The 24,202-nt window shown below is 38.1% G+C and overlaps 1 protein-coding gene across 5 annotated transcripts in view; it reads left to right on the top strand.

Annotated features, from left to right (window-relative positions):
- The first annotated feature begins 7,491 nt into the window (after positions 1-7,491).
- Positions 7,492-24,202, top strand: part of LOC131232729 (uncharacterized) — a 47,840-nt gene continuing 31,129 nt past the window's right edge. For 2 of the 5 annotated variants that reach the window (XR_009164922.1, XM_058229180.1), the window contains exons 1-22: positions 7,492-7,724; positions 8,436-8,736; positions 9,240-9,468; positions 10,728-11,073; positions 11,213-11,326; positions 11,416-11,544; positions 11,631-11,822; positions 11,944-12,138; positions 13,557-13,694; positions 13,896-14,018; positions 14,110-14,366; positions 19,379-19,482; positions 19,641-19,735; positions 19,858-20,100; positions 20,903-21,118; positions 21,245-21,359; positions 21,501-21,598; positions 22,026-22,171; positions 22,246-22,354; positions 22,468-22,614; positions 23,920-23,967; positions 24,053-24,181. Coding sequence is in view for 4 of the 5 variants with exons in the window: in XM_058229180.1 (XP_058085163.1) it covers positions 7,626-7,724; positions 8,436-8,736; positions 9,240-9,468; positions 10,728-11,073; positions 11,213-11,326; positions 11,416-11,544; positions 11,631-11,822; positions 11,944-12,138; positions 13,557-13,694; positions 13,896-14,018; positions 14,110-14,366; positions 19,379-19,482; positions 19,641-19,735; positions 19,858-20,100; positions 20,903-21,118; positions 21,245-21,359; positions 21,501-21,598; positions 22,026-22,171; positions 22,246-22,354; positions 22,468-22,614; positions 23,920-23,967; positions 24,053-24,181 (3,573 nt within the window). In the remaining variant the exon portion in view is untranslated. The remainder of the gene's footprint in view (positions 7,725-8,435; positions 8,737-9,239; positions 9,469-10,727; positions 11,074-11,212; positions 11,327-11,415; positions 11,545-11,630; positions 11,823-11,943; positions 12,139-13,556; positions 13,695-13,895; positions 14,019-14,109; positions 14,367-19,378; positions 19,483-19,640; positions 19,736-19,857; positions 20,101-20,902; positions 21,119-21,244; positions 21,360-21,500; positions 21,599-22,025; positions 22,172-22,245; positions 22,355-22,467; positions 22,615-23,919; positions 23,968-24,052; positions 24,182-24,202) is intronic. The other 3 variants (XM_058229177.1, XM_058229179.1, XM_058229176.1) reach the window with 2 other exon arrangements.

Here is a 24,202-nt window from a genome sequence, read left to right on the forward strand (position 1 = left end):
GGCAATTGTCAGAGTATATGGTTCGACCTCTGAAAATAGGTCACACTTATGCCTTCTATACGAAATGACTTTTTTCCCTTCAATATAAGTAAAATAAAAGGAAAATTTTTATAGTCGGACATGGAAAACAATTACATAACACTTATATGGATTGAGAACTTTACTTGATACTTAAATTGAATCCAGCGTATGAGCATAAACTCAAATTACAACTAAAGTTAACAACTATTTAATTGTTGTTACAGATTATGCATTTATATTAAGGAATGTAAATGACAGATGGAAGTAAAGATTACACCAAGGAATGTAAATGACAAACAATTGAAAGATAGATTTGGTTTGGTTTGGTTAGCAGGAAATGATTTTTTTTCAAAATTCATTTGTTATTTATAATCATAACCTGACCATTTGAATTCTTTCCACATTATTGCGGCTGTTATAACCGCTTCAATACTACTGACCCTTTGGAGGATTTTCTTATAACTTGTCACCTAAACAGATAACCATTATAAGTTTCATTGTTGACTCGATCACGTTTTGCTCGCCCTACTATTGCTTTCTATGGATGGCGTGCATTGCTCGATAGACACCATCTGTATACCCGCAAAATCATCTTTGAGTATCGCCACATATTTTAAGTACACAATATAACTCGTATAAAATTATACGTCTCTCTTTAATCAACTCTTACGTGAATGGATAAAAAATAGGGTACAACATTTCTCCCACGTCGCTTCATATTTGGTAAAAATGTGAAAGCGACGTGTGACCCCCTATAAATACGGTCGTTCTGTAGGACACGCAGCAACTCTCATTTTCTTCTCGCTTAATGAGCTCTGCACAACCCTTCATGGACTTCGCACATAGCCAGCATAGCTTCCTCTTTAGTCAGGCATCTCAATAGCATACCATTAGCCCATTTTTGATACAACTCATTATCAACCACGATATAATTGATGACTAATTTTCTCGAATTTATGTTAGCCTTAATTTGTGGGCTCTGAAGATAACTCATAAAAGAGTCTTCAAGTCATATCATTTATCTTGACCTGACATACTTCTGTAATTATCTCTCTTTCAAATACTGAGGGTAAGAATTTCCTTTGCACCATGATTGTCCTTTCGGCTAATCATTTCCATATGTCCATTTCTGCGGCCATCTGCACCATTTCATTGGCATCCATGTTGTGATCTCAAGTTATATACATTAATTGTACCCTCATCGAAGCTATCCAATATCTGGGATATTGAGCCATAATATGGTAATAGTGTTTGGCTGGTGTACTTGAACAATCGTGCCATATAATTTATCAATCACTCTTTATCGTCACGTTTCGCGTGCCTAGTGTCATTAGTTATTCTCAACCAATTATCATAAACTCATATACACCTGATTGTTGGTACATTTGAATTCTAACTGGAATATGAATTATTGTTTATTTCCGTTCGGTGTGGTTAGGATAATCTTAACCCCCGAAGCTTTATGGTTATTTGAGCTATGAAAATCAACTTTCAAGGAGTCAGAGACACATGATACAAGTCTACAACCTTTGAGAAAAGTTAGCCCTTCAATTCAAATGGATGATTGGTCAGTAAATTGGATATAGCCCGACACTTTACAGCTTTTTTTAGTAGGTACTTATGATTAAACTCGTACAGAGCTAAAACTCATTTACCTAATCAGATTATTCAACATATATTTTATTAAATCAGTCATTGCTATTACATTAGCTCTTTCAACCAATAAATAATGCATTAACTTGGTGGCCACAAAGTATAAAAAAAAGCATAACTCATCTACTGTCTAGCATCGTCTCTCGGTATAAAGGAGCATATGTCTAAAATAGTATATTGCTCGCTCTCTTTTATCATCATCCAACTTATAAAGGGTTTCTTTCAAGTCCATGTCTGTTTTATTTTCATTTACTTCATCAAGTGGGCCGATCGTATTGGCCAAATTTACAATACAACCATTGTCATCCTCTTTTAGGCTCTCTTTAAGCCTCTTTACTCCAGTCATGAAATCGGCCGTTCGTTTCTTATTCATAAGTTTAATAGTCATGGGATTTTTTCGATAGTGCAATGTGGAACCGACAAATAAGATACAATGTCCCTCGTTAGGTTATTAACTGGGTGGATCACAGTGGTAATATCTCGCATGACACAATTTATTTATTTATTTACAAATATCCTAATCGGATCTCCATGTTTGTTCCTTCCAATAAAGTGAATCGGTCATACTTCTTCTCCATAGTAGTTGTCTTCATTTGCATTTGATGTAGCCAATAATGGCTTGTAATCGGCCAAAACCAATTCGAATTTACCCTTATTCTATAATATTATAAACCGATGCAAAGACAACAGGATGCACGAAAATGAGTGAATTCAATCTCTTAAGCAGAGAATCATAGCTGGATAAAGTGTTAACCACGAATAATTGAGCCAGCACTCTTTTAGTACCTATGGTTAAGTCAATCGATAATACACCATGTGTATTCGTGACATGCTAACAAAGTTACCGATTGTAACCTCAGATGGGATTAGATCAGCCATAGTTTATTCCAAAATTGGCATGTTGGGAGAATATTAATGACGGCCCCATAGTCAACCAAGATTATGGTGATTGGGCAGCCCTCAATGTGAGCATATATGTACAATGGTTTAAGATATCGAGTCATATCATGGTTGGGCCTTTCAATGGTTACTCGTTCAGATGACATCCCCAACTCTACAGTAATAGTATTTACCCTTGGCTTCTCGCTTACTCTTAGTGTTCCCTCAACCGCATCTTATAAGGACAAGAAGTATGTTGTATTATCACGGGATGACCGATTTTTTCTATGTCACCTACCATCTTATTAGGCTAAGATGGCTTGGCTTGAAAATCGGATGGGAGAGTAAGCATCATGTTACAATCAAACACCACGGGTGGTAATTATACAAAAGTGATCTCTGAACGCAAACATTGCCCCCCCTCTCAAAGTCTTCCCGAGTTGTGTTGCTCCTTATAACCTACATCGAAACTTTCAGCATTCTTATCGGCCATTGAAGTTGCCCCTGTATGCTAAAAAGTGGGTGAAGAAACTTCCAATGCCCCGGTTGTTGCCATTAGCTCCACAATCAACATGTCGTCCTCTGAGAACCACTCACTGTTGAGATAGTCAGACAAGTCGTCACAATTGTTAATGTTGCCCGATTGTGTTGTATCGTTAAGTTGTGTTTTACTTCTTATGACCCAATCATGCACGATATACCTCGAAATTGTTTTGGTCGTGTTTTACGATCAAATGTTCATCTGTTTGAGGGATTCTCAATAATGGACGTGGCTGCATGTTTCTTGACCAAGATGCATTCTTAGTCTCTGTCACTTATTTCTTTTAGCCACCTAACGCTGCTATTAACGACGTTTATAGGTTTGAGTCATTAGTTTAAGGGTGGCAGGGAATTTGGGATGCACGACCATTTTTCAAACTTATTTTTTGAGTTGGTGATGGCTTGGCCATTCATTGACTCATAGTCCTTTATTGAGGTTGGTGGTCACAGGGTAAGAACGCTTTTACGGTCGATATGACTCTCTTGTCTGTTTCCATTGAAATTGCATGCCCGACTTGCCTTGTTGGTCGAGGAGGGGTTTCAACATCTTGGGTCATTCTGGCACATCAACTGCATAATGGCAAGTCTTAATCGTTACATTGCGTAGCTCTCAATTGTTTTGCAAAACCCGCGGTTATTGCATAGGATTAATATCACCTCGATCTCAATCGTCACAATGCATCGTGGTAATGACTAAGACCAAGATAAACCCTTCACCTTGGTCAATCAAAGTTATGCAATTTTATTGTGGTCATTTTGATTTCTAGATTGAGCAGAAACGAATCGATATCTATCAACACTGGGGGTGTACATCGAGTCGAGCTGGCCTCAACTCGACTTGGCTCGGCCACTAGCTGACCTTAGCTCGAACTCGGCTCAGCTCGGCTCGGTTCGGTCAACAGCTTAGGTCAGCTCAGGCCGAGTTCGCCATTGAGGCATTTCCACAAACACCTGAACTGTAACTTCAAAATCCCACTGTTTTACAAGCAGAGGCAATGGTTTTATAGGTATTTTATCAAACACCTTCTAAGCAACATAAAAACCAACAAAACTAAAGAGAAAAAATGGCATTTATTTCATGTACATACCTTCCTGCTTGATTTTACATGGAAAGGTGTTGAGAGGAAGAGGAGAAGCAAGAAAGAGATGGGAATTTGGGGAGGGTTTGCAGGTGTTTTCGTCATTTCTTCTTCCTCGTCTTCTCCGTCATCTGAGAGAGAAGATGGTACGCGAAAAAGAAAACGTAGCAGTCAACTAGGTTTGAGCAGCAGCTTCTCTCCGGTGTTCTCATTTGACGTGATTATATAAATGGTACTGTTACTTCGTATATTTACAATACAGCCATTGCAAGCAAAGGCCTACCAATGGTGAATCAACATGATACTCATGACCTAACTCAAATATTATGCTTGCTTTTATAAATTCATTTAATTTTATGTTGCTACCGGCCACATTTCGTTGAGTTATTTTATCAAATAGTTGGTGACCAACATCAATGGCAAAGTAACCGAGTCACCGAACTGCTTCGATCCGAGTTCGATTCGATCTGGATTCGAGTCGAGCTGGGGCCTGCTCGAACTTAGCTCGAACGCATTTTTGAGCTAAAAAAATCAGCCCGACTTGGCTTCGAACCGAGTCGAATCGAGTGAGCTAACTGAGCTAGCTCGGTTCGTGTACACCCCTAGCCAACATTGCTTCTTCACTCTTCTCCGAGAAATTTGACAGTACATAATCAGTGTTAGCCTGGACAACGTTCTTAAACACAACACACTTATTAGCATATCAAACACCTTATAAGTAACATAAAAACCCAAAAAGAAAAAAGAAAAAAGGTATTTGTTTAATGTACATACCTTGCTTGCCACCGGCCAAACCTTCCTTGCCACCAGCCAAACCTTCCTTGCCATAGCCACATCCCGTTGAGTCATTTTATCAAATAGTTGGTGAGCAACATCAATGGCAAAGTAACCGAGTCACCAAACTGGTTCGATCCGAGTCGAGTCGAGCTGGGGCCTGCTCGAACTCATTTTCGAGCTCGAAAAATCAGCTTGACTTGGCTTGAACTCGGCTTTAAACTGAGTCGAATTGAGTTGAGCGAGCTAATTGAGCTAGCTCGGTTTGTGTACGCCCCCAGAAGTGAGTTCCATTGTGAGTGAGGTATCGATGGTGGCTGAACTATGTTACTGATAAAACTTCATTTGACATTATATTACATTGCCTTAGGTGCTCTTTAGGTGATGATGGTTATCAATCGGTGTACGACTTCGGTTTGCCTAGCCATCAATTTGTTTACAATCTTAATTTGAACACGAAATTGCTTAGCTCGAGCATGTGCCAACTTTTCCCAAGCTCTCCAATATCCTTAAACGTTATGGATACTCAGTTAAACATCCTATAATCCGACCGTTATCTCTTCAAGAGAAGCGGTCCAGGAGGTCAATATCCTTTCCTGGTTGGCGAGACTGAGTATCAAAATAATGTTTAAAATGAATAATTCAGGAACCGTTTGAACCGACACATCATCGATTGGAGGTGGGTTGATGTTAAGGATTCATCCTTGACGATTTAGTTGCTTCTTTCATTCATATTTCATATTGATTGATTCATAATGTCACATAGGTAAGTAAATTAGAGCAAGCGTCTCATCAAACATGTCAAGAAAATGTTACTTTTATTCAAATGGAACAACTATGATCCCCAAGCGTCAAGATACGCAGATACATAAAAAATCAACCGTATATGACCGAGATCTAATAAGATCGCCGCCTATTCAGATATTTGCACAACGTTGCTTAAGACGATTAAACGATTATCAGATGGTGGGGTTTTTAATATGAAAATGAGTCACACCTCTATGCCTTCCGCACGGAATGATTATTTCTCTTTAGTACAGATAAAACAAAGGGAACATTATTATAATCAGCTATAGAGAATAATTATAAAACGCCTATTGGGATGAAGAACTTTGCTTGATACTCGAACTTAATCTAGTGTGTGAGTGTAGACTTAAAGTACAACTAAAGTCAATAACTACTTCTTTACTTTTTTGGATTACATCAAATAGTGTAAATGACAAATAAATGTAAAGATTATATTAAAGAATGTAAATGACAAATAATTGAAAGATAGATTTGGTTTGATTAATACATGGTGATTTCTTTTGTTAAATTCACCATTTAGATTATTTTTATGTTTTACGGTTGCTATAACTGCTTCAACACTATTAACCATTTAGAGCATTTTCTTTTGACCTTACCACTTGTACAGATAGTTGCTCTAAACTTCATTGAAGACTCGATCACATTTTGTTTGGCCACTATTGCTTTATGAATGACACGACATTATCTGATATATGTCGGCTGCATATTCTTTTTAAATATTTCTACATATTTTAAATACATTAAGCAACTCATGTATGCACATGTCTCCGTTTAACTCACTATCAAAGTAACCGGTATCAATGAAGTACAACACACACCACCACAATTTATTTGAGGTTAACATGTAGGGCACACTGTAATGTTTATTTGTAATCGAATGAGGTGATTAGGTCACGTGTACACCTGACTGACGAGAAAACACGAATATCAACTTAATCAAGAACTTTTGTGGCCCGTAAGAAGATTCTAACGGTGAGTGTTTAATCATCACTGTTTCATGGAGTGTAATGGATATGCCTCATTTTTTTAATTTCAACATTAAATGGAATGGAAAAAATGATGGATGGCGTGGATTATACACACAGCATGTTGGGCCCACAGAGCACTGTCGGTAGCCACTCAAGTGTGCAATCCGCCTCCGATCCGGAGATACACACCGACGCAGCCTAACGCACTGTAGCAATCTTCTTTCGCCATGTCCCATCCACTGCGGGCCCCACCGTTCGAACAAGCCGGATCATCACCTTACTCGTGAAGCAATCCGGGCTCCGAACTAAATCCCCAAGAACTATTACTTTATTTGATACTCCAGCTGCGTACTAATCTTCGTAAGCAGGCACCCCAGAAATTGTTCACAAGATATAGATTAACTCACATTAAACCGATCAAATTGCGGGACTTGCTGTCCGTAACACACAATCCTAAAATCAGACGGGTCGAGCAATCCTGACCTCTTAGTTGTGGACACTTTGTTCGTTGAAATAGGATCGTTGGATGTTTTCATTTCTAACCGTCCAACAAATGTCCAGCAATCGGATGGTCGGATGATCGAACAAGCGTATTTCTCTGCTCATGATTAATCTAAACTGGGGCTCAGAATTTGGACAGTTTAGTTATTTAATTACTTGCATTCGACGACTTCAATTTCTAAGCAATTTATGAGTGCCTGCGCATCATCCATCAGCGCTGCCAGAGTATCAAGCTTTTTTCTCCTATTAAAATCGGGTGTCGGGCCGCAAGTCGTCTGCTATCTTCTTCGTCCTCGCGAAGGCAATCCAGTCCTCCAGTCGTTTGAAGAAGAATAATCCTCAAAATCCCCATTCTACCTTTCCCCCAATCGATTCCCTCACAAACCCTAGCTTTTCTGCAACCATGCTTCCCTTCTCTCCCACCATCTCGAACCAGATTCGGTTCCTGCTCCAGAGCTCGAACGATTCCAACTCCGATTCGGTCTACCAAGAACTCCTCCAGGTATTTGATGAAATTCGCCCCTTTTTTCTTCTTCAAAGCCTCCTCCAATCGATCTCCCTCTCTACACAATCGTTGTATTTTTTTTTTTTTTTTTTTCTTTTCTTTTCTGTTTTTGTTTGTGTTGCTGCATCTCATTTATACGCAGTGGTCGTATAAGCTCAACGAACTGCCATCTCCACCTCACGCGTGTTAGAAATGTTCAATGATCAGGACTGTCTGGCCTACCGTGTGGGTGGGCCGCAGGCTAGAAAATTGTAGCAACCGGATAGCTTCGATCATCTTATTGGTGCGAGTGTTGGCAATGTTTTGCCCCTTCCCAATTATTCTGTTCTTATGGGATATGGCCGATCCATATGTTAGCCCACCAAATCAACCATCGTGGCCCATCATATTTAGGGATGCTTCTTGGCATGCGCCATGGAACTCCATGAAGCCATCCTGCATCTTGAAGCCGTCTTCATCTAGAATCTGTCAGCATTTCATGGGGTTTTGGGGGTTTTTGACTGAAAGTTGTGGGTATTGTCTAATATATATCGGGTATTGGTCATGGACGATAACATACCTGATTCTTTGGTCATCAAGATATCTGTATTTGTGCAGCTTCTATGACATGGAAAATCTACACACCCAAATTCACTTTTAACAGTCGTTTTCCCAGATGAAAGGCCCCACCTACTCTGTGTTCTGATATTATATCTTTCTGTTCTGCAGTTTGTTGAATATGGAAGTGAGGGAAGTATTTTATTGCTCCAAGCCTGCTTGGATCAGTTGAATTTGCAGGGTACTGATGCGCAGAGCATGCAGTTGAAACCAGACATACTGTCATCCGTCTTTAGGTACTTAATGGACAGACCGAATTTCACTACAGTGTTCTGCGAAGCACTGAAAAGCACACCAGTGGGTGACGGATTCCTGGGTGACCTCTCAAAAGCACTTCATTTATCAGCATCTGAGAAAATTGCAGTTGGTCTTGCACTGTCAGATTCGGAAAATCTGGATGTTAGAATGAGAGGTGGGTTGAGTTGGTTCGGTTCGGTGTTGGATTTCTCAAGGATCTCTTGTTCTTTGCTACTCTTGTGTGAGGAATGCTACAAGTTTCGGAAGCATCTCCTGTTCTGAGATACTGTTGTGTGAGGAGATGCTACTTGCACACAGCATCTTGCATGTGCCAGACAAGCGCTCTCCACATGCCGACATGGTATACATGTACAAGATCATCAGGAGAATGTATCTTGGCCAGAAATCCGGCCACTCCACTCTTCAGTTGGGCGACACATGTCCAAGAAATGGACACCTATATAAATGATAATCATCCACATTCAATATCCATGTGTGGCCTGATTTTTGGTCTAGTGTACATTTGCCGAAGGAACACCTGATGAATGGACTGGATCTCATGCACATGTTGCATCTGAAAATTAGCATTTGCCAAGGTTGCATAATTTCTTTTACCTTTGTATGCAATCTATATTAATTTCTTATAATGTTTGGGTCTTTCTGGTTCTTCTTTTCCAGGTCAAAACTTCTGCATGGTCCAGATTGAGGAATTATGCGCAAATCCTGCTCCTATTGCTTCTAATGAGCAAATTCAGAATATCATCGTGTTTCTTGATCGCTCTGAGGGCCTTGCCAAGCATGTCGATTCTTTTATAAAGATGCTGTCCTTATTACAGCCCAAAGAGAGGACTCCTATGTTGCTATCTCCGATGCTTATGCATGATTTATCCGAAGTCGACTCATTGAGGTATTTCTTGTTTGTCTTTCCTTTCAAACAATCACCAGGCACTTGATCAAGAGAGATGTGAACGAGACTCACATGAGTGCAGTTGCCTGTGTACTTGGGTCACATGTGCCAGGGTGGCATATCTGCGAGATTGAAGCCCTGCTCACCCAGCGAGCTCCACTGCCCAGATGTGGTGACCAAAAATAAATAGGCCAGTTTGCTCACCTGGTGGCCCTGCAGATATATATTGTATTTGGGCCACTATTGAAATTTTTCTTTTTTGTGCAGTACTTCTTTATGAGTGGTGCACTGATGAGCCACTTGTTTTCACGTCTTTCACGTTGGCAGCGTGCACAAGTCTCGTTAGCCGGGGCTTGGTGATTGAGGATCCATGCTAGAAGCCACTATTTTATCCTCACCGATGTTCACACTGTTTAGTTCTACTCAGTGTCTTAAATATCGACAATATCGGCCGATATATCCCATGATATATCTTGTATCCCACCAGTGTGATACGAAACGCACAAGTAGTGCAATATATCCCACATGTTTGATCTAGTGAGCATTTTCGAATTTCAGTCCTTTTATTTTCTGTAAATCATGTTAAATTAGTGTCAAATTGTTACAAATCCATGATTTTTCATGTTTTGTATGGAAAATCATGAACTGGGAGCTTCGATTTCAAGATTTGGAGGAGATGGGCCGAGTTGTGGAAAATTGAAAAAAAAAAAATCAAAATTTCCTAAGTTCTTGCAAATCGTTTGCAATCTTTGTGTCCAAACATAAAATCAAACATGTATGTAACCTAATCTTGTGATTCTTCTTTTGCTTTCGAGTGTATTGCTTGTGTTTCCACACGTCTTCTTACATTTATAAATTATATGAAGAGACATTGAATATACTTGCATCAATTCAGTTAGACAACGCATAGATTAGGACCCCAATACAAAGAAAACCTATTATGTATACTTGTTTTTTGTAATGTTTTAATTTATAAATGTGTATTGATGTCTTTTTTAACAATCACCGAAGTTCCATTGAAAAATTCAACCAATTTCCCAATGTTTCCCCATGTTTCCAACAACAGCGATACATTCCACGATACAACTGATATATCCCATGTGATAACCAATACGTATCCGTATCCCAAGAATGCGATACGTAACGCGATACCGATATTTCGAACACTGGTTCTACTATTGTTCACTTTCAGTCAGACTGTTTAGTTCTACTACTGCTATCTAATTCATTAATTATTAATTAGTTATTATTTTCTGCAGGCATTTGGATCTCTTCTTTGAATCCAGTGAAGCGGAAAATGATTTTGATGCTGTTCTAGAGGAGATAGAGAAGGAAATGAGCATGGCTGACATTATGATGGAACTAGGATACGGATGTACAGTTAATGCTTCACATTGCAAAGGGATGCTGTCGCTTTTTTCACCTCTGAACGAAGCGACCCTTTCTAGGATACTTGGCACGATTGCACGCACCCATTCTGGTCTTGAGGACAGTCAAAACACGTATTCCACATTCTGCTCTGCTGTTGGTAGCAGTTCAGCTGCTGATTCATCTTGTTTGAACTCCTGGAATGTTGATGTTCTTGTCGATTCAATTAAGCAACTTGTGAGTATTAACGCTGTCATGTTGATATTCCACTTTTCGTTTATATTTTCATTCTCCTGAAGTTGACTATTATAGCCATAATGGGAGAAAGGTCGTGCCTTGTGTATTTTTGTTTCTGATGTTTGTATCTGAAATTCAGGCTCCTGAAACTAATTGGGCACGTGTTATGGAAAACATGGATCATGAGGGGTTCTACTTCCCTGATGAACAATCATTTTCTCTTTTCATGTCCATTTATGCAAATGCTTGCCAGGTATAACTTGTTGTCTGAATACATGTCATTGTATTTGAAACTTTGTTCTTCTGGATACTGTTTGAATAAGTGGAAATGAACCCGTGTAGGACCCATTTCCGCTCCATGCGATCTACGGTTCTGTCTGGAAGAATGCTGAGGGGCAGCTATCTTTTTTAAGATATGCTGTAGCTGCACCACCTGAAATATTTACATTCTCCCATTCTGCGCGGCAGCTGGTATGCTGGTTCGCCTATTCTAATTAATTTCTGTGTTTGACTTCTTTTGGTAGTTCAACTGATTAGCTTGGCCTGCTATTTTGCAGTCATATGCTGATGCCTTGCACGGTAGTAAGCTTCCTAATGGAAATTCAAATCAAGCATGGGCCTGTCTTGATCTTTTAGAGGTGTTATGTCAACTAGCTGAGAGGGGTCATACCACTTCTGTTCGAACAATCCTTGAGCACCCTCTTAAACAGTGTCCTGATCTCTTGATTATGGGGATGGCTCATGTGAATGTATGTTTTGCATCATTGTAGTTTTTCAACTACTTGAATCTTGATTTTTTTTTTAAAATTATTTATTTAAATGTTAGGTGTTGTATGCTGGATTATGAAATTGTGCTTTATGTTGTTGCAGACTGTGTTTAACCTCCTCCAATCTGATGTCTCTTCCGCGGTTTTTCCCATGATAGTTGGAAATGCCATGGGAAGTGGTATAATTCACCATATTTGGAATGTTAATCATAATCTTGTCTTGCGGGGTTTTATTGACTTCCACGAGACTGATCCAGACAATATTAATAGGATTTTGGATGTCTGCCAGGAGCTGAAGGTAAATCTGGTCCAAGTTTAGGCTTATGTACATTTAGATGGATGATAGATACAATTCCTCTTGGGTATATGATGTTTCTCCCAATGGGGCTGTGATTTTTTATTTTAGCTTCTGTTCTCTGTGTACTTTCTCTTGCATTATGGGTATTTATTCCCTTGAGCGGCAACCTAGAACACCTATGACCTACCTCTCAAATTCAGCTGCTACAATCTTCTTCTACATTATGGAGAGGTTGTTCTGAAAACATTTTTTTTTACTTGTAGCTTTCCCTTAGCATTGCGGAAGCCTTGTTTTTGTCTTTGATGTTAATGTGCCGAAATAGTTTAAATTGTTAAAAATTTGATGCAATGGTGACTTCATTTTGCACTTGAGCATTATTGGAACATTTCTTGGAATTTTGATATTCTTGAAAAAAACAACCTTGAAAACACGTTGCCAATGGAAAAGAACATGGAGAGCTTGAACATTAAGCAACTAGAAGTCTAGAAGTAATAACATGTTAGTTAAAACTTATATTGAGAATGTCATTATTGAGGAAATAAAAGGAATAACTAGACTTTGCTATGGTGCGGGCTTCACTGCCCAGTGGTATGCGGAGGCTTATTTTCAAAAGGAGCTCTAACGGTAATCCTGGTCCAGACCTTGAATCCTCATGAGCCTGAGATTAGGGTCTCTTGAAGGAAGGGAATTCAGCTCCATGCTCTATGATGGGGGATTCTTTCCCTTTATTGTAATATTTTTCCTTTTTCTTTTAATTCTTGTCCTTAAACCCCCCCCCCCCCCCCCCCCAAAAAAAAAAACATTTGATGTTATTTTGAAACATGTCCTTTAAATTCAATAGGTTGAGACCTATGTATATTGTTATTTTGAAATATGTTCTCTTAAAATGTAAAAAAGCTTTTTTGTTGAATGGTAAAATGTAGAAGTGCTTAAACATTCATTAGTTAGATACATACATGTCCATGATATTTTGAAAATGCAGTAATTAATGGTCTTATCAGATGCTTGTGGTATTTCCCTTCTTAAAAATAATATGTTTTTATGATTCTTAAACATTCATTAGTTAGTTCTGCTTAAGATTCTTGTGAAAATAATCCTCTTTAAACACTGGTGTTGTGATGTGGTCAAACGTTGATAAGGGGATATGGTTCTTTCACAAGAAGAAAGCTACTGGATATAGAGGTCAAGGATGATCTACCTGGCTGTATTTTGGAGAGTGATTCAGATATTTAAGTTGTTGCCTTGGGTCATGATTGGTTAAAATTTGATATGCCATTTACCTTTTCTGAGCGAAGTTTGCTAATTTTCCTTATCTGACAAAACATTTCATTTCTATGTTAATTTTGTTGTAGAAATAGTCTTCTTGCTTCTTGTCTGCATTTGCTGCTTTTTGTACTTATGTACATGTCATCTCACAGATCTTACAATCAGTATTGGACACGACTCCATTTACATTCAGCATCAAACTGGCTGCAGTTGCTTCTCGTAAGGAACACATAAATCTGGAGCAATGGCTGAATGAAAATCTGAGCACATACAAGGATACTTTTTTTGAGGTGATTCACATGCTTTATTTCATGGCCATTGTATGAATGAACTTGTCCTCAATATATGCTGTATTTCTTTCTTTCTTTCTTTCTTCTTCTTCTTCTTCTTTTATATATATATATAATTTTTTTTTAAAGCTTCTTGAACATGAAAATGTTTAAGAGTCCACTCATGGACATGTCTTTCTTTCTTTTTTCTTTTTTTCCCAGGATTGCCTCAAGTTCTTAAAAGAAATACCTTCTGCAGCAACAAATGATGCATCTGCCAATCCTTTCCAACATTCCAGCTCTGTCATGAATCTTTATCTAGAGACAAGTTCTACTCTTTTGAAGGTTTTGCTTCCAAATTTTCTTTTTCTATTACCTATACACAGCGTCATAGAGAACTATTATGCATATTGTAGTTTACATGAATATTTCACAGGTCCTTCAAGCTCATTCTGGCCAGCTCATCTCCCGCCAACTTTCTGAGGAAGTGAGAAGGTTGCAGGCATCATCTGTGCATGCTAATCCAAGACTGCAAAATGGTGGAGCTACAGATTCATCAACACATGATGCATCATATCCAGATGGCATTGAGACAGAAGCGAACTTATATTTCCATCGAATGTTTTCTGGACAATTATCCATTGATAATATGGTTCAAATGCTTGCCCGTTTTAAGGAATCATCTGAAAAAAGGTTGGTTTGTAAACATGCTATAGATATACAGCTATCCTTCCATCTAACGGTCCATTTCTGCTCCATTTCCACTTGCTGACGTTTCTAATGACTCTAGTCTCCTGTTGTGAGTCCTGTGACTGTTTTTGAACCCCCTCTTGAATGGAATTTGACATGGATTCATTGTGATGGCATTATATCTCCTTTTTGTTGTAATTTTTGTTATGTTGGAAGCCAAGCTTGCTATTTGCATCTTCTCTTCTAATGGTCCATTTCATGTCACTTTGGATCTGTTCTTGTGACTATTATTATCTCACAATATATATGAGGCACTTGCTAGATTGATAATTTTGAATCTACAATGAGGATGAACGTATTCCTTAATAAGTTCCAATGATTTTATACTTAAGTTTGTTGTTGTATTCTCAATGATGTGTCACGCCTCGAAATTCGCGTACAGAGTGTGCACCCTCAGACCCGAGTTTTGAGTCGTTAACTCATACATTGTGTACTTAACTCATTCCATCATACGATTATTCAGAGGCAAAAATTTTCATATTTACATTCTAATTAGGTCCATTCATAATCATTCACACAAAATGATTTAAGCACCAACATTCGTCCATTCTCAACATCCACAAACATTCAATCAACATAAATTAGCATCATTCATCAGTTAATACAGCTTACCAATGAATACTTGCTATATATCTATAACAATTCAATTAAATAAAACTAATCAAATGCTTAAAATCCTATAACTAATACCATAATTCATTATATATGAATTATACTATCTTAACAAGTAAAATTCTAATTAAATAATTAGGAACGGTCCAAATGCGGTCAGTTACTCTTATGATAGATACGGTCACGTCTCACGTGGGTTGTACACCAGTTCAGCCACAACTTCTTGTTCATGCGTCAACTCATCAGCTAATTGCTAATCTGTATAGTTTTTCCATCAATAAAAATATAAGCTGGCCAATCTTAGTGAGAAAACCTAGCATAGTTCATGCTTATTAAAATTAAGATATAATAGAAACAAAGTATGTATAATGATATGAATGCAAATGGTGTATGAATACATTAGATGGGGGGATGATCACTCATCTGCTTGGGTTGGAGATCGTCAACCCGCATCCACTCGTTGGGTAGGCTTCCACCTTTTAGTAGGCTTGGGCATAGTTTGCATCTGGTAACGATCTACCAGGTCGGCATTTCTTCCAAGGAGGGCCCCGAGGATCGACAATGCAATGTGTTTGTATGATGGATGGTATGAGAATACATCATTTTCATAATTGATATAGTTATTTGTCTTGATCAGAACATTCATATGTGAATTTAACGTGCAATTATCATAATTTATGCAATTTATCATAAATTAGCATGTGATTTACTGTAGGATACATTCACAATAATTAAATCAACAATATCGTAACAAAACATTACAATCAGTACATCAATCAATCAAACCATCATAAACAATTTATTTTAATTCCAATGAGCATAGAAACAATGAAATTACTCACCTGGGTCCGCTAGTGAAGAATCCACAAGATGATCAGATTGATTTGAATTCAGAAATCCTATCAATTATATCCACAACATTGTTATTCATTTGGTTATATTACACGGTGGGGCCCGCCTTTGATTATCATCTCAGGTGACTAAACCCTAAAAGACCAAATAATTGAAATAATATGTTAATTAAATTCAATTATCAAAATTTATAAATTTGAAAATTCTATTCATACAACTATCGGTTGATGCCGTCGAATCGATAAAATACATTTTAAGGTACATAGATCGTTGGACGAAATTTAACCAATTTAGACAGATCTACACTCATCATTGCCCACTCCTTGGTCAAACACTAGAGAAGACCCATTGATTTACTAATCTGAACCATTCATATGCTTATTTTCATCTAGATTATAAAATTGAATGGCAAATGATTGATAAGCTATCAGATGATTGAATTATCTAGATTTTTGAGGTCTTAGTATATTTGCCTCTACACATTGGATGAATGGTGTGGATCTAACCACACATACACTGATGACCCATCTTGACCTTCTATACCAAGCGATATAAACACTTGCGTAGAAATATGAGCTTTCTTTATTAAACACTTCTAGATCTAATTAGTGTGGCCCATCCGGTGGTCAAATTGATCTAGAAGTTATGACCCTTGTATATTTTGGCCTTAGAGATCGTATGATCTGTACAGTCATAGATCTAATCTGATTCGATCAGATGCACACAAGTCGATCTCTGTGACAAGAAACCTCGTACGAAATCTTAGCTTTCCATTAACTTTATATCGTATCTACTCATAGATCAATGCAATGAACATATGGCCGTCTATTGCATATATCGAGTCAAATTAAATTAAATGCACAAAAAAATATGAACGAAGGATAATAAACTTATTGGATCTAAGCTCTCTAAAACCATCCCCCCCTTTTTTTTTCTCTCGTCCTTTCTTAGTTGTACGCAGGGTGCCTTTTGGTTAATATTTGATTTAGAGTAGAACTTTTCTTACAACACCTTCCATAAAAGGAATTGCTCATTTGAGAGGTTGAGAGATACAAGGAGAGTTAGAGATATATAAAAGGGAGAATGATTAGAGATAAAGATAAGATAGAAAATAAGGATTAGGTTTGGATAAGAGATAGAGATGAGATACGAAATCTCTCACTCAAATTCAAACTTTTTTTTTTTGCACGGGCGTTACATGATGTAATTCTGAATCCTTGATCTTCATTGCACAATATGTTTTGAAAGATCACAAAAAGAAATGAAATGCGCATTAGAGAGAAATCAAGTGGCTAGTAAAATGTAGAGTTTTCTAGAGAGATACCACACCAACTACCCTTGGACATTAGTTTGTTGCATTCTTGGTGCCTTCTTTTGAAGATACATAGTCCATGTCTTTGTACTTCTTTCCTTAAATGATGAAACAAGAATATGTTCTATCAATGTCCTATTTTAAATTTATGATATGAGATTTGAAATCCAGAATTGTTGGCTAGTTTGTTGGAAACCGTTCAACTGGAAATTTGTGCCTCTAACATATGCTTCTAGGGATGAAGTTCCATTCAAGCAACATCTAATTTCTAGTTGTGAGAAATCCCCAAGGGCTCGTTTGGTTGCTTGTATTTGGAATGCATTGGATTTCAAATCCCAAATACACTGGAATCCAATGCATTTGGATTCCTAAATTGTGTTTGGCCTCTTGTAATTGGAATGCATTGAAATCCAAAGTTTCTGTTTGGTAACCTGTGTTCAGAAAGCATTGGAATCCTGTATTATATTTGTAGACACCTAAAGTTCATTAAATAAATCATCTACAATTTCCCAAAATGGTGTACATGTGTAACATTGTAAATTTATGTAATAAGCCAATCAAAACATACACTTTGGTTAAAATTGAGGCAATTCCAAGCCTCCGGCGGGCTACAAAAGTGGGCCCACAAATGTGCAAATGTCTACTTTTCAATAGGTTCAATAAGTTCTAGGTCAAGGACAATCCATCTAAGGGCCATAGTGATGTGGGCGTGAAATCCACTCCCACCATTAGATGTGTCATTGAACATTACGCCTAGGGCAAAAAATTCAGGGTGACCTATGATTTAAGTGGGCCACACCACAAGAAACATTGGTGATTGAACACCCACCATTCAAAACTTCCTAGGCCCCACTACAATGTTTATTTGCCATCCAACCTATTGATAAGTTCACACGACCTGGATGTAGGGAAAACACAAATATGAGGTTGATCCAAAACTTTTGTGGCCCCCAAGTTTTTAATGGTGGGCATTCAATCCCTACTGTGTGGGTGACTTGAGATTTGGATTTGCTTCATTTTTGGGACCATAACCTAAAATGAGCTGGAAAAATTGATGGGTGACGTGGATATACAACACATACATCAAGGTGCGCCCCATGGTTGATGCACATGCATCAAGTGCAGCAAACTCATAGAATAAGAGTAAAATGAAAAAAAGTTGAAAGATCTAGTCCACCATTGAATTTGGGCCACAATGATATGTACTTGAAATCCACTCCCACCATTAGATGGGTCATCCAACGTTACACCCGGGGCCAAAAATTCAGGCTGACCTGTGATTCAGGTGGGCCACAACAAAGGAAACAGTTGAGAGAGAATTGTCCACCCTTTTTATGAGGCTTACTATGATTATTATAAGAAATTCACTCCAACCATTAGATGCCACACAAATTTAGGTATGGGTCCCAAAAATCAAGCCCTTTCGTGATTGAGGTGGACCACACCAAGGAAAATAGTTTGGAGGGTCTACCTTGGCCTGGACACTGTTTACAATCATCTGGTCCACCTAAATCACGAATGAGGCTGATTTCTGGGCCCTGAGCCTAACATTGGGTGAAGCACCTGGTTGTCAGAGTGAATTTCACATAAACATCTAGGTGGGGCCCACCTGCGCTATGCCACCCATGTCAACCAGATGTTACGACCTCAGGTGCGATATTCCCCTTCCTGAGTTTTGAAGCCGTTGGAGACAGGTGAGTTTGGAATCATAGCATTTTATTGTGATTTCAAATCGTCGCTTTTCAAGGATTTGGAATGCATTGGAATCCAAATCCTGTGCCACCGTTTTGCTGCCAAGAGCAAAAATGTGGGTTTTGGATTTGGAATACACTCAAATACGCTTAAATACAGGCTGCCAAACAACTTGTAATTCAATTTTAAATGCATTTAACAATAGGCAATACTCTAAATGAGCTCTTCTGATGCTAAAGTGCTGAGGTCTTTGGTCAAATAGATGTTTGGATACTCGCATATACTATATTTGAGAATTGGATGCACGTGATTACCTGATGCACGCGGTTTGCGAGTAATTGCATGCATCCACAGGGAACTCGCCTTAAATGGGGTGGGGACACCCTGACGTCATAAAAAATTAAATAAATTGAGAATCGGATAGTTATTTGATTGTTGATTAGGTCAAACCAATCTGATTGGGTGGATACCCCATGTAAATTGACAGGGAGCAATTGATCTATGAGTGCATGATAGCGAATCTATTCGAAGAGTACAAGTTCTTCCCCAAGTATCCAGAAAGGCAGCTTAAAATTGCTGCTGTTCTCTTTGGTAAGATGCTGTTGTAGCGTACTTAAATCTCTAATTTAGCTTAAATTCAGTTTTCTTCTGCAATTCGATTGCCAACGCCTGTATTATTCTTTTGAAAAGAAAGTTCACCCTATTTTCTATCTTCGCTTTCTTTGTCATGGTTCTGAATTTTGTCGCAGGTTCCCTCATAAAGCATCAGCTTGTAACACATCTTACCCTTGGTATTGCCCTTCGTGGTGTTCTGGATGCATTGCGCAAATCTGTTGATTCAAAAGTTAGTATCGATCTTTCTTTTATTTTCATCATCACCATCAAAGTGTTATTCAGCTATTTGGGAGGCTTTGCTCATGTGTAAGTGTTGACTTTTGATGTGGTTGGCGAGCTTTCTACCTGCAGATGTTTGTGTTTGGGGCCAAGGCTTTGGAGCAGTTTGTGGACCGTTTGGTGGAGTGGCCACAGTACTGTAATCATATTTTACAAATATCTCATTTGCGTGGCACCCATACTGAGCTGGTCGCATTCATTGAGCGAGCTCTTGCTCGCATTTCCTCGGGCCAATCTGATGTAAACGGTAACAACAGTGCCCCTCCCGATCAGTACCAAGGCTCTACTCAAGCTACCTTGGAGGAAACTATGGAGGTATAATTTGGAGTTCTTGGACAGAAGTCATGACCTTGGTATAGTTAAGACATTGATAAAATATCTGCATTTTGGTATGGCAAATTCAGCCTTTTTCTGTCTGCATAATTAGTTACACCTACCATGAATTGAAAGTGAAGTGGATAATTTTTATTTTTATTTTTTTGTCATAAACAAACTTTTACATCTTTATCCTCAATTAGCCCGTTTGGATTTGTGGAATCTAAGAAGTAGATTTGGAAAGGAAAACATTGCATTTGAGGAAATCGATGGAAAAGAATCCAACCAAATGTTTGTTTTAGCACACATGATTTCCATGGAAATGTGGAAAGGTCAATTGTAAAAAAGTGAGAGTCGTCTCTTAAAAAACATGGAAGTGAGGATTATTAGGTTTTTGAGGAAATGAAGAACACCTTTTGAGGAAAACCTTGGAAAGGGAAATTGATTTCCATAGCTAACTTTATTTTACCAATGGCGAAAACATCACATCTGAGGAAAACCGTTTCTTTTCCCAGTAGAAAGGAGGATTCCACCTATCCAAACAGGAAGATGAAGCATTGACAAGCAGTAGTGCACCAAATACCTAGAAACTTGTTTAGTGCCACCTTTTGCAACTAGACGTGTATGGCTGTCCACTTTTGCTGATTTATATCAACTTCCCTTATTTTCATTTATCATTTTCTGTGTATAAATTTGGTCATTACATGTTTCTTGTTTCGGTATGGGGATACTCTGAAGTTATTTTTGTGGTTTGATTACTTGTTTAATATTACCATACTAACAGTTACTAGTTTTTTCCCAGGCATCTGAAGCCTCATGGCAGTTGATGGGCTCTGGGATCACACAGGCTGGGCAGCAACTTTTCTCTCCACTGCAGCTGCAACAAGGGCATCAAGGTTTTCTGGATGACCGGCATAAAGCCTCTGGAACTTCTGTTAGCTACATGAAACCTCCTCTATCTTCTGGTGGACAACCATCATTAGGCTCCACAAATGTTGATTTAATCAGTAATCAGAAGGTGTGCTGACAGAGTTTATGGAAATCACCATGCATAGTTGATTTTGCACATCGGCTATGGTTTTTTTTTTTTTACTTTTCCGCTTCTCTATTTTAAATTTTCTTTCTCATGGTCTTGTTGGTGCAGTCAGCTGTTTCACAGTCCTTGCAAGTTTTGTCTTCTCAGCATCCTACCAGTGGTTCAGCTACAGTGCGGTACACTCCTGCCTTTCTGCGCTCATCTCGTGGAATAACATCTCAAGGTATTATCGTGCAATTTTTAATGACTGAAGTTGTCTTATAGTTATGGATGGTCATCTCCTGTATTCATTCTTCTTTTCTCCTTTAATTTATCTGAATGCCTATTCTGCTCCTAATTTCGGTTGGAGTGCTACTTATTGTAGGTATGCCTAGGCAGCACTCATACAGCACAGGTTTTGGAGCTGCTCTGAATATTGAAACACTAATTGCTGCTGCTGGGAGAAGGGATACTCCAATAGAGGTAGATCACCCAAGTACTTCTTTGTATTTTGCAAGGCTGCAACTCTGTTTGGGTCTTCCTGAACCTAGCCTGAACGATTCAGCTGTTAACCCAAACCTTACCCGACCATATCAGCAAAAGCCTGATTGATTTTCATATTCCCCAACCTGAATTTCTGGATGTGGTTAATGAAACTTGATCTAGACCATTGGTGCGAAGGTCCTCACTGTGGATGGCCTTTCTAGATTGGAGTCAGGATATATCGGTTTACAAAAATCTTATGCGAACTCAGTCTGACCTCAGCCAATTAGCTTGGGCCAGTCGGGTTTGGGTTGAGCTGACAAAAGTTGCGTCTCTGTGTTTTTTGGTTACCCTATGCTATTTTACTATTCATGTATTATCTCGATTGTATTTTGAAAATTTTGAGTTTGTTGTTTATTTCGTGCAGGAACCTGCATCAGAGATACAGGACAAGATTTTATTTATGATTAATAATATTTCAGCTTCAAATACGGATGCAAAATCAAAAGAATTTACTGATGTCCTGAAAGAGCAGTACTATCCATGGTTTGCTCAGTATATGGTGATGAAAAGGTGAGAAAAATCTTATGAATAACCTTTGGTTTCATCAGCTGATTTTTACTTTACTGGGACATTATATTTGACAGAGCAAGCATTGAGCCAAATTTTCATGAGCTGTACTTGAAGTTCTTGGAGAAAGTTAATTCAAGATTGTTGAATAAGGAGATTGTCAAAGCTACTTATGAGAATTGCAAGGTGCCTTTGCAAAACTTTTTTGTTGCCCCTGGTTGTCATTGTCACCATACACGTTTTACTTTTTTTTTTTTTTTAAATTTTTTTTATTTAAATGTTTTTCTTTCTGTTTTTAGGTTCTTCTAAGATCAGAGCTTATAAAATCAAGTTCAGAAGAGCGTTCATTACTAAAAAATCTTGGTAGCTGGCTTGGGAAGTTCACGATTGGCAGGAATCAAGCATTAAGAGCCCGGGAAATAGATCCGAAAGAGTTAATAATTGAGGTGATTTTATTTTATTTTAAAAAAAAAATTGATTCAATACTTATCAGCTCTGTGATCCATCATTCTCAAGGCGGAAAAATAATAATCTGTGATCCACTTTGAATTCTGCCCAGTGACTTTGTTTGTCCTGATTCCAAACTTCTCCTAAATAAAAATAGGCTTAGTTGAACCATACCTTTCTCCCCCCACAAAAAAAAAAAAGAAAAAAAAAAAGAAAAAAGAAAAAAACAGAAGATGAATAGAACGGCTGAGTTGAAGATAAACCTAGCGGATTTGATCGTTAATTGATCCACTTGTTTTATTTTTTAAAATTTATTTATTTATTAAATTTTTTTAAATTATTATTTAAACGAAATTGATTAGTTATTCATTGATTCGTAGGGAAAACTTTGAAGTAGACATAACCATACCAACACCCCCTCCCCGCCAAAAAAAGAAGAAGAGAAAACAATTGAGTTGATGATAAACCTAGCTGATTTGATTGTTAATTGATCCGTTTTATAATGAAATTGATTAGTTTTTTTTTTTAATTTAATTTTTTAATTTTTTAATTTTTTACACACGCGCACACACATCCCCACACTCACGCTGTAGTGGGATTTCACCACCTATGGATACTCGAACCCTTGACCGGGTGTTGAAACTCCTGAAATTGATTAGTTATTCATAGTTTCATAGGGAAAACTTTGAAGTAGACAGAACCAGTTCCGAGTGATTCTCAATCTTTTGTTCAAGTTTTTGTTGTGACATAGATCTTCTCCAACTTTTTAGACTTGTGTTGGCCAAATTTCTTTTCAGAAACTGTTTTGCTTTCTGCTTATTGAGGAGCTATAAATGATACTTCTATATGTGGTATTTGTGTAGCTTGTTTGAATGCTTTTCTTTGTTCTCCTAAGTTTGTCATTTTGCCACTAACATTCTGGTATCTGAGGTGGTTGGGAAACCGGTCTGCCCACCAGTTCGCGGTATCCAGGTGCTATTTTTGTGCTATATTTTGTTAGATCTGGAGTTGGTGTCTCGTTCAATGACCTTTCAAAAAGGAAACCGTAATTGGATTTGCAGATCTTTTGTCTATATCATCTTCCTTGGATTAATGGGGGACAAGTGTATCGGCAACCATCATGAACCATTAAAAAGATTTTGTTTAGTAGGGGCTATTGTGGTTACTATTTCAATTGATCCTTGTGAAGAAGTGTTTTACTCATTTGAAACCAGCTGCTTAGAAATATTTAAGGAAGTGTTTGTAGATAAATTAGCTATTAGCATTTCAATTTCTGATGAACTGTCATGTCCTTATTTGGCCAGGCATATGAAAAAGGATTGATGATTGCAGTAATTCCATTTACCTCGAAGGTATAATTGTCTTGAAAGTTTGAGCCAGTTCGCGTTCTCTAGTTTCCACAGGTCTCGGTTTTTAATATGCCAATATTTTCTGCAGATTCTGGAGCCATGCCAAAGTAGTCTTGCTTATCAGCCTCCTAATCCATGGACTATGGGCATCCTTGGTTTGCTTGCTGAGATCTATGCACTACCAAACCTTAAAATGAACCTGAAGTTTGACATTGAGGTATACAAATGCAAAAACATA

Source organism: Magnolia sinica, chromosome 18 (genome assembly GCF_029962835.1).
Source record: "Magnolia sinica isolate HGM2019 chromosome 18, MsV1, whole genome shotgun sequence".
NCBI lineage: Eukaryota > Viridiplantae > Streptophyta > Magnoliopsida > Magnoliales > Magnoliaceae > Magnolia > Magnolia sinica.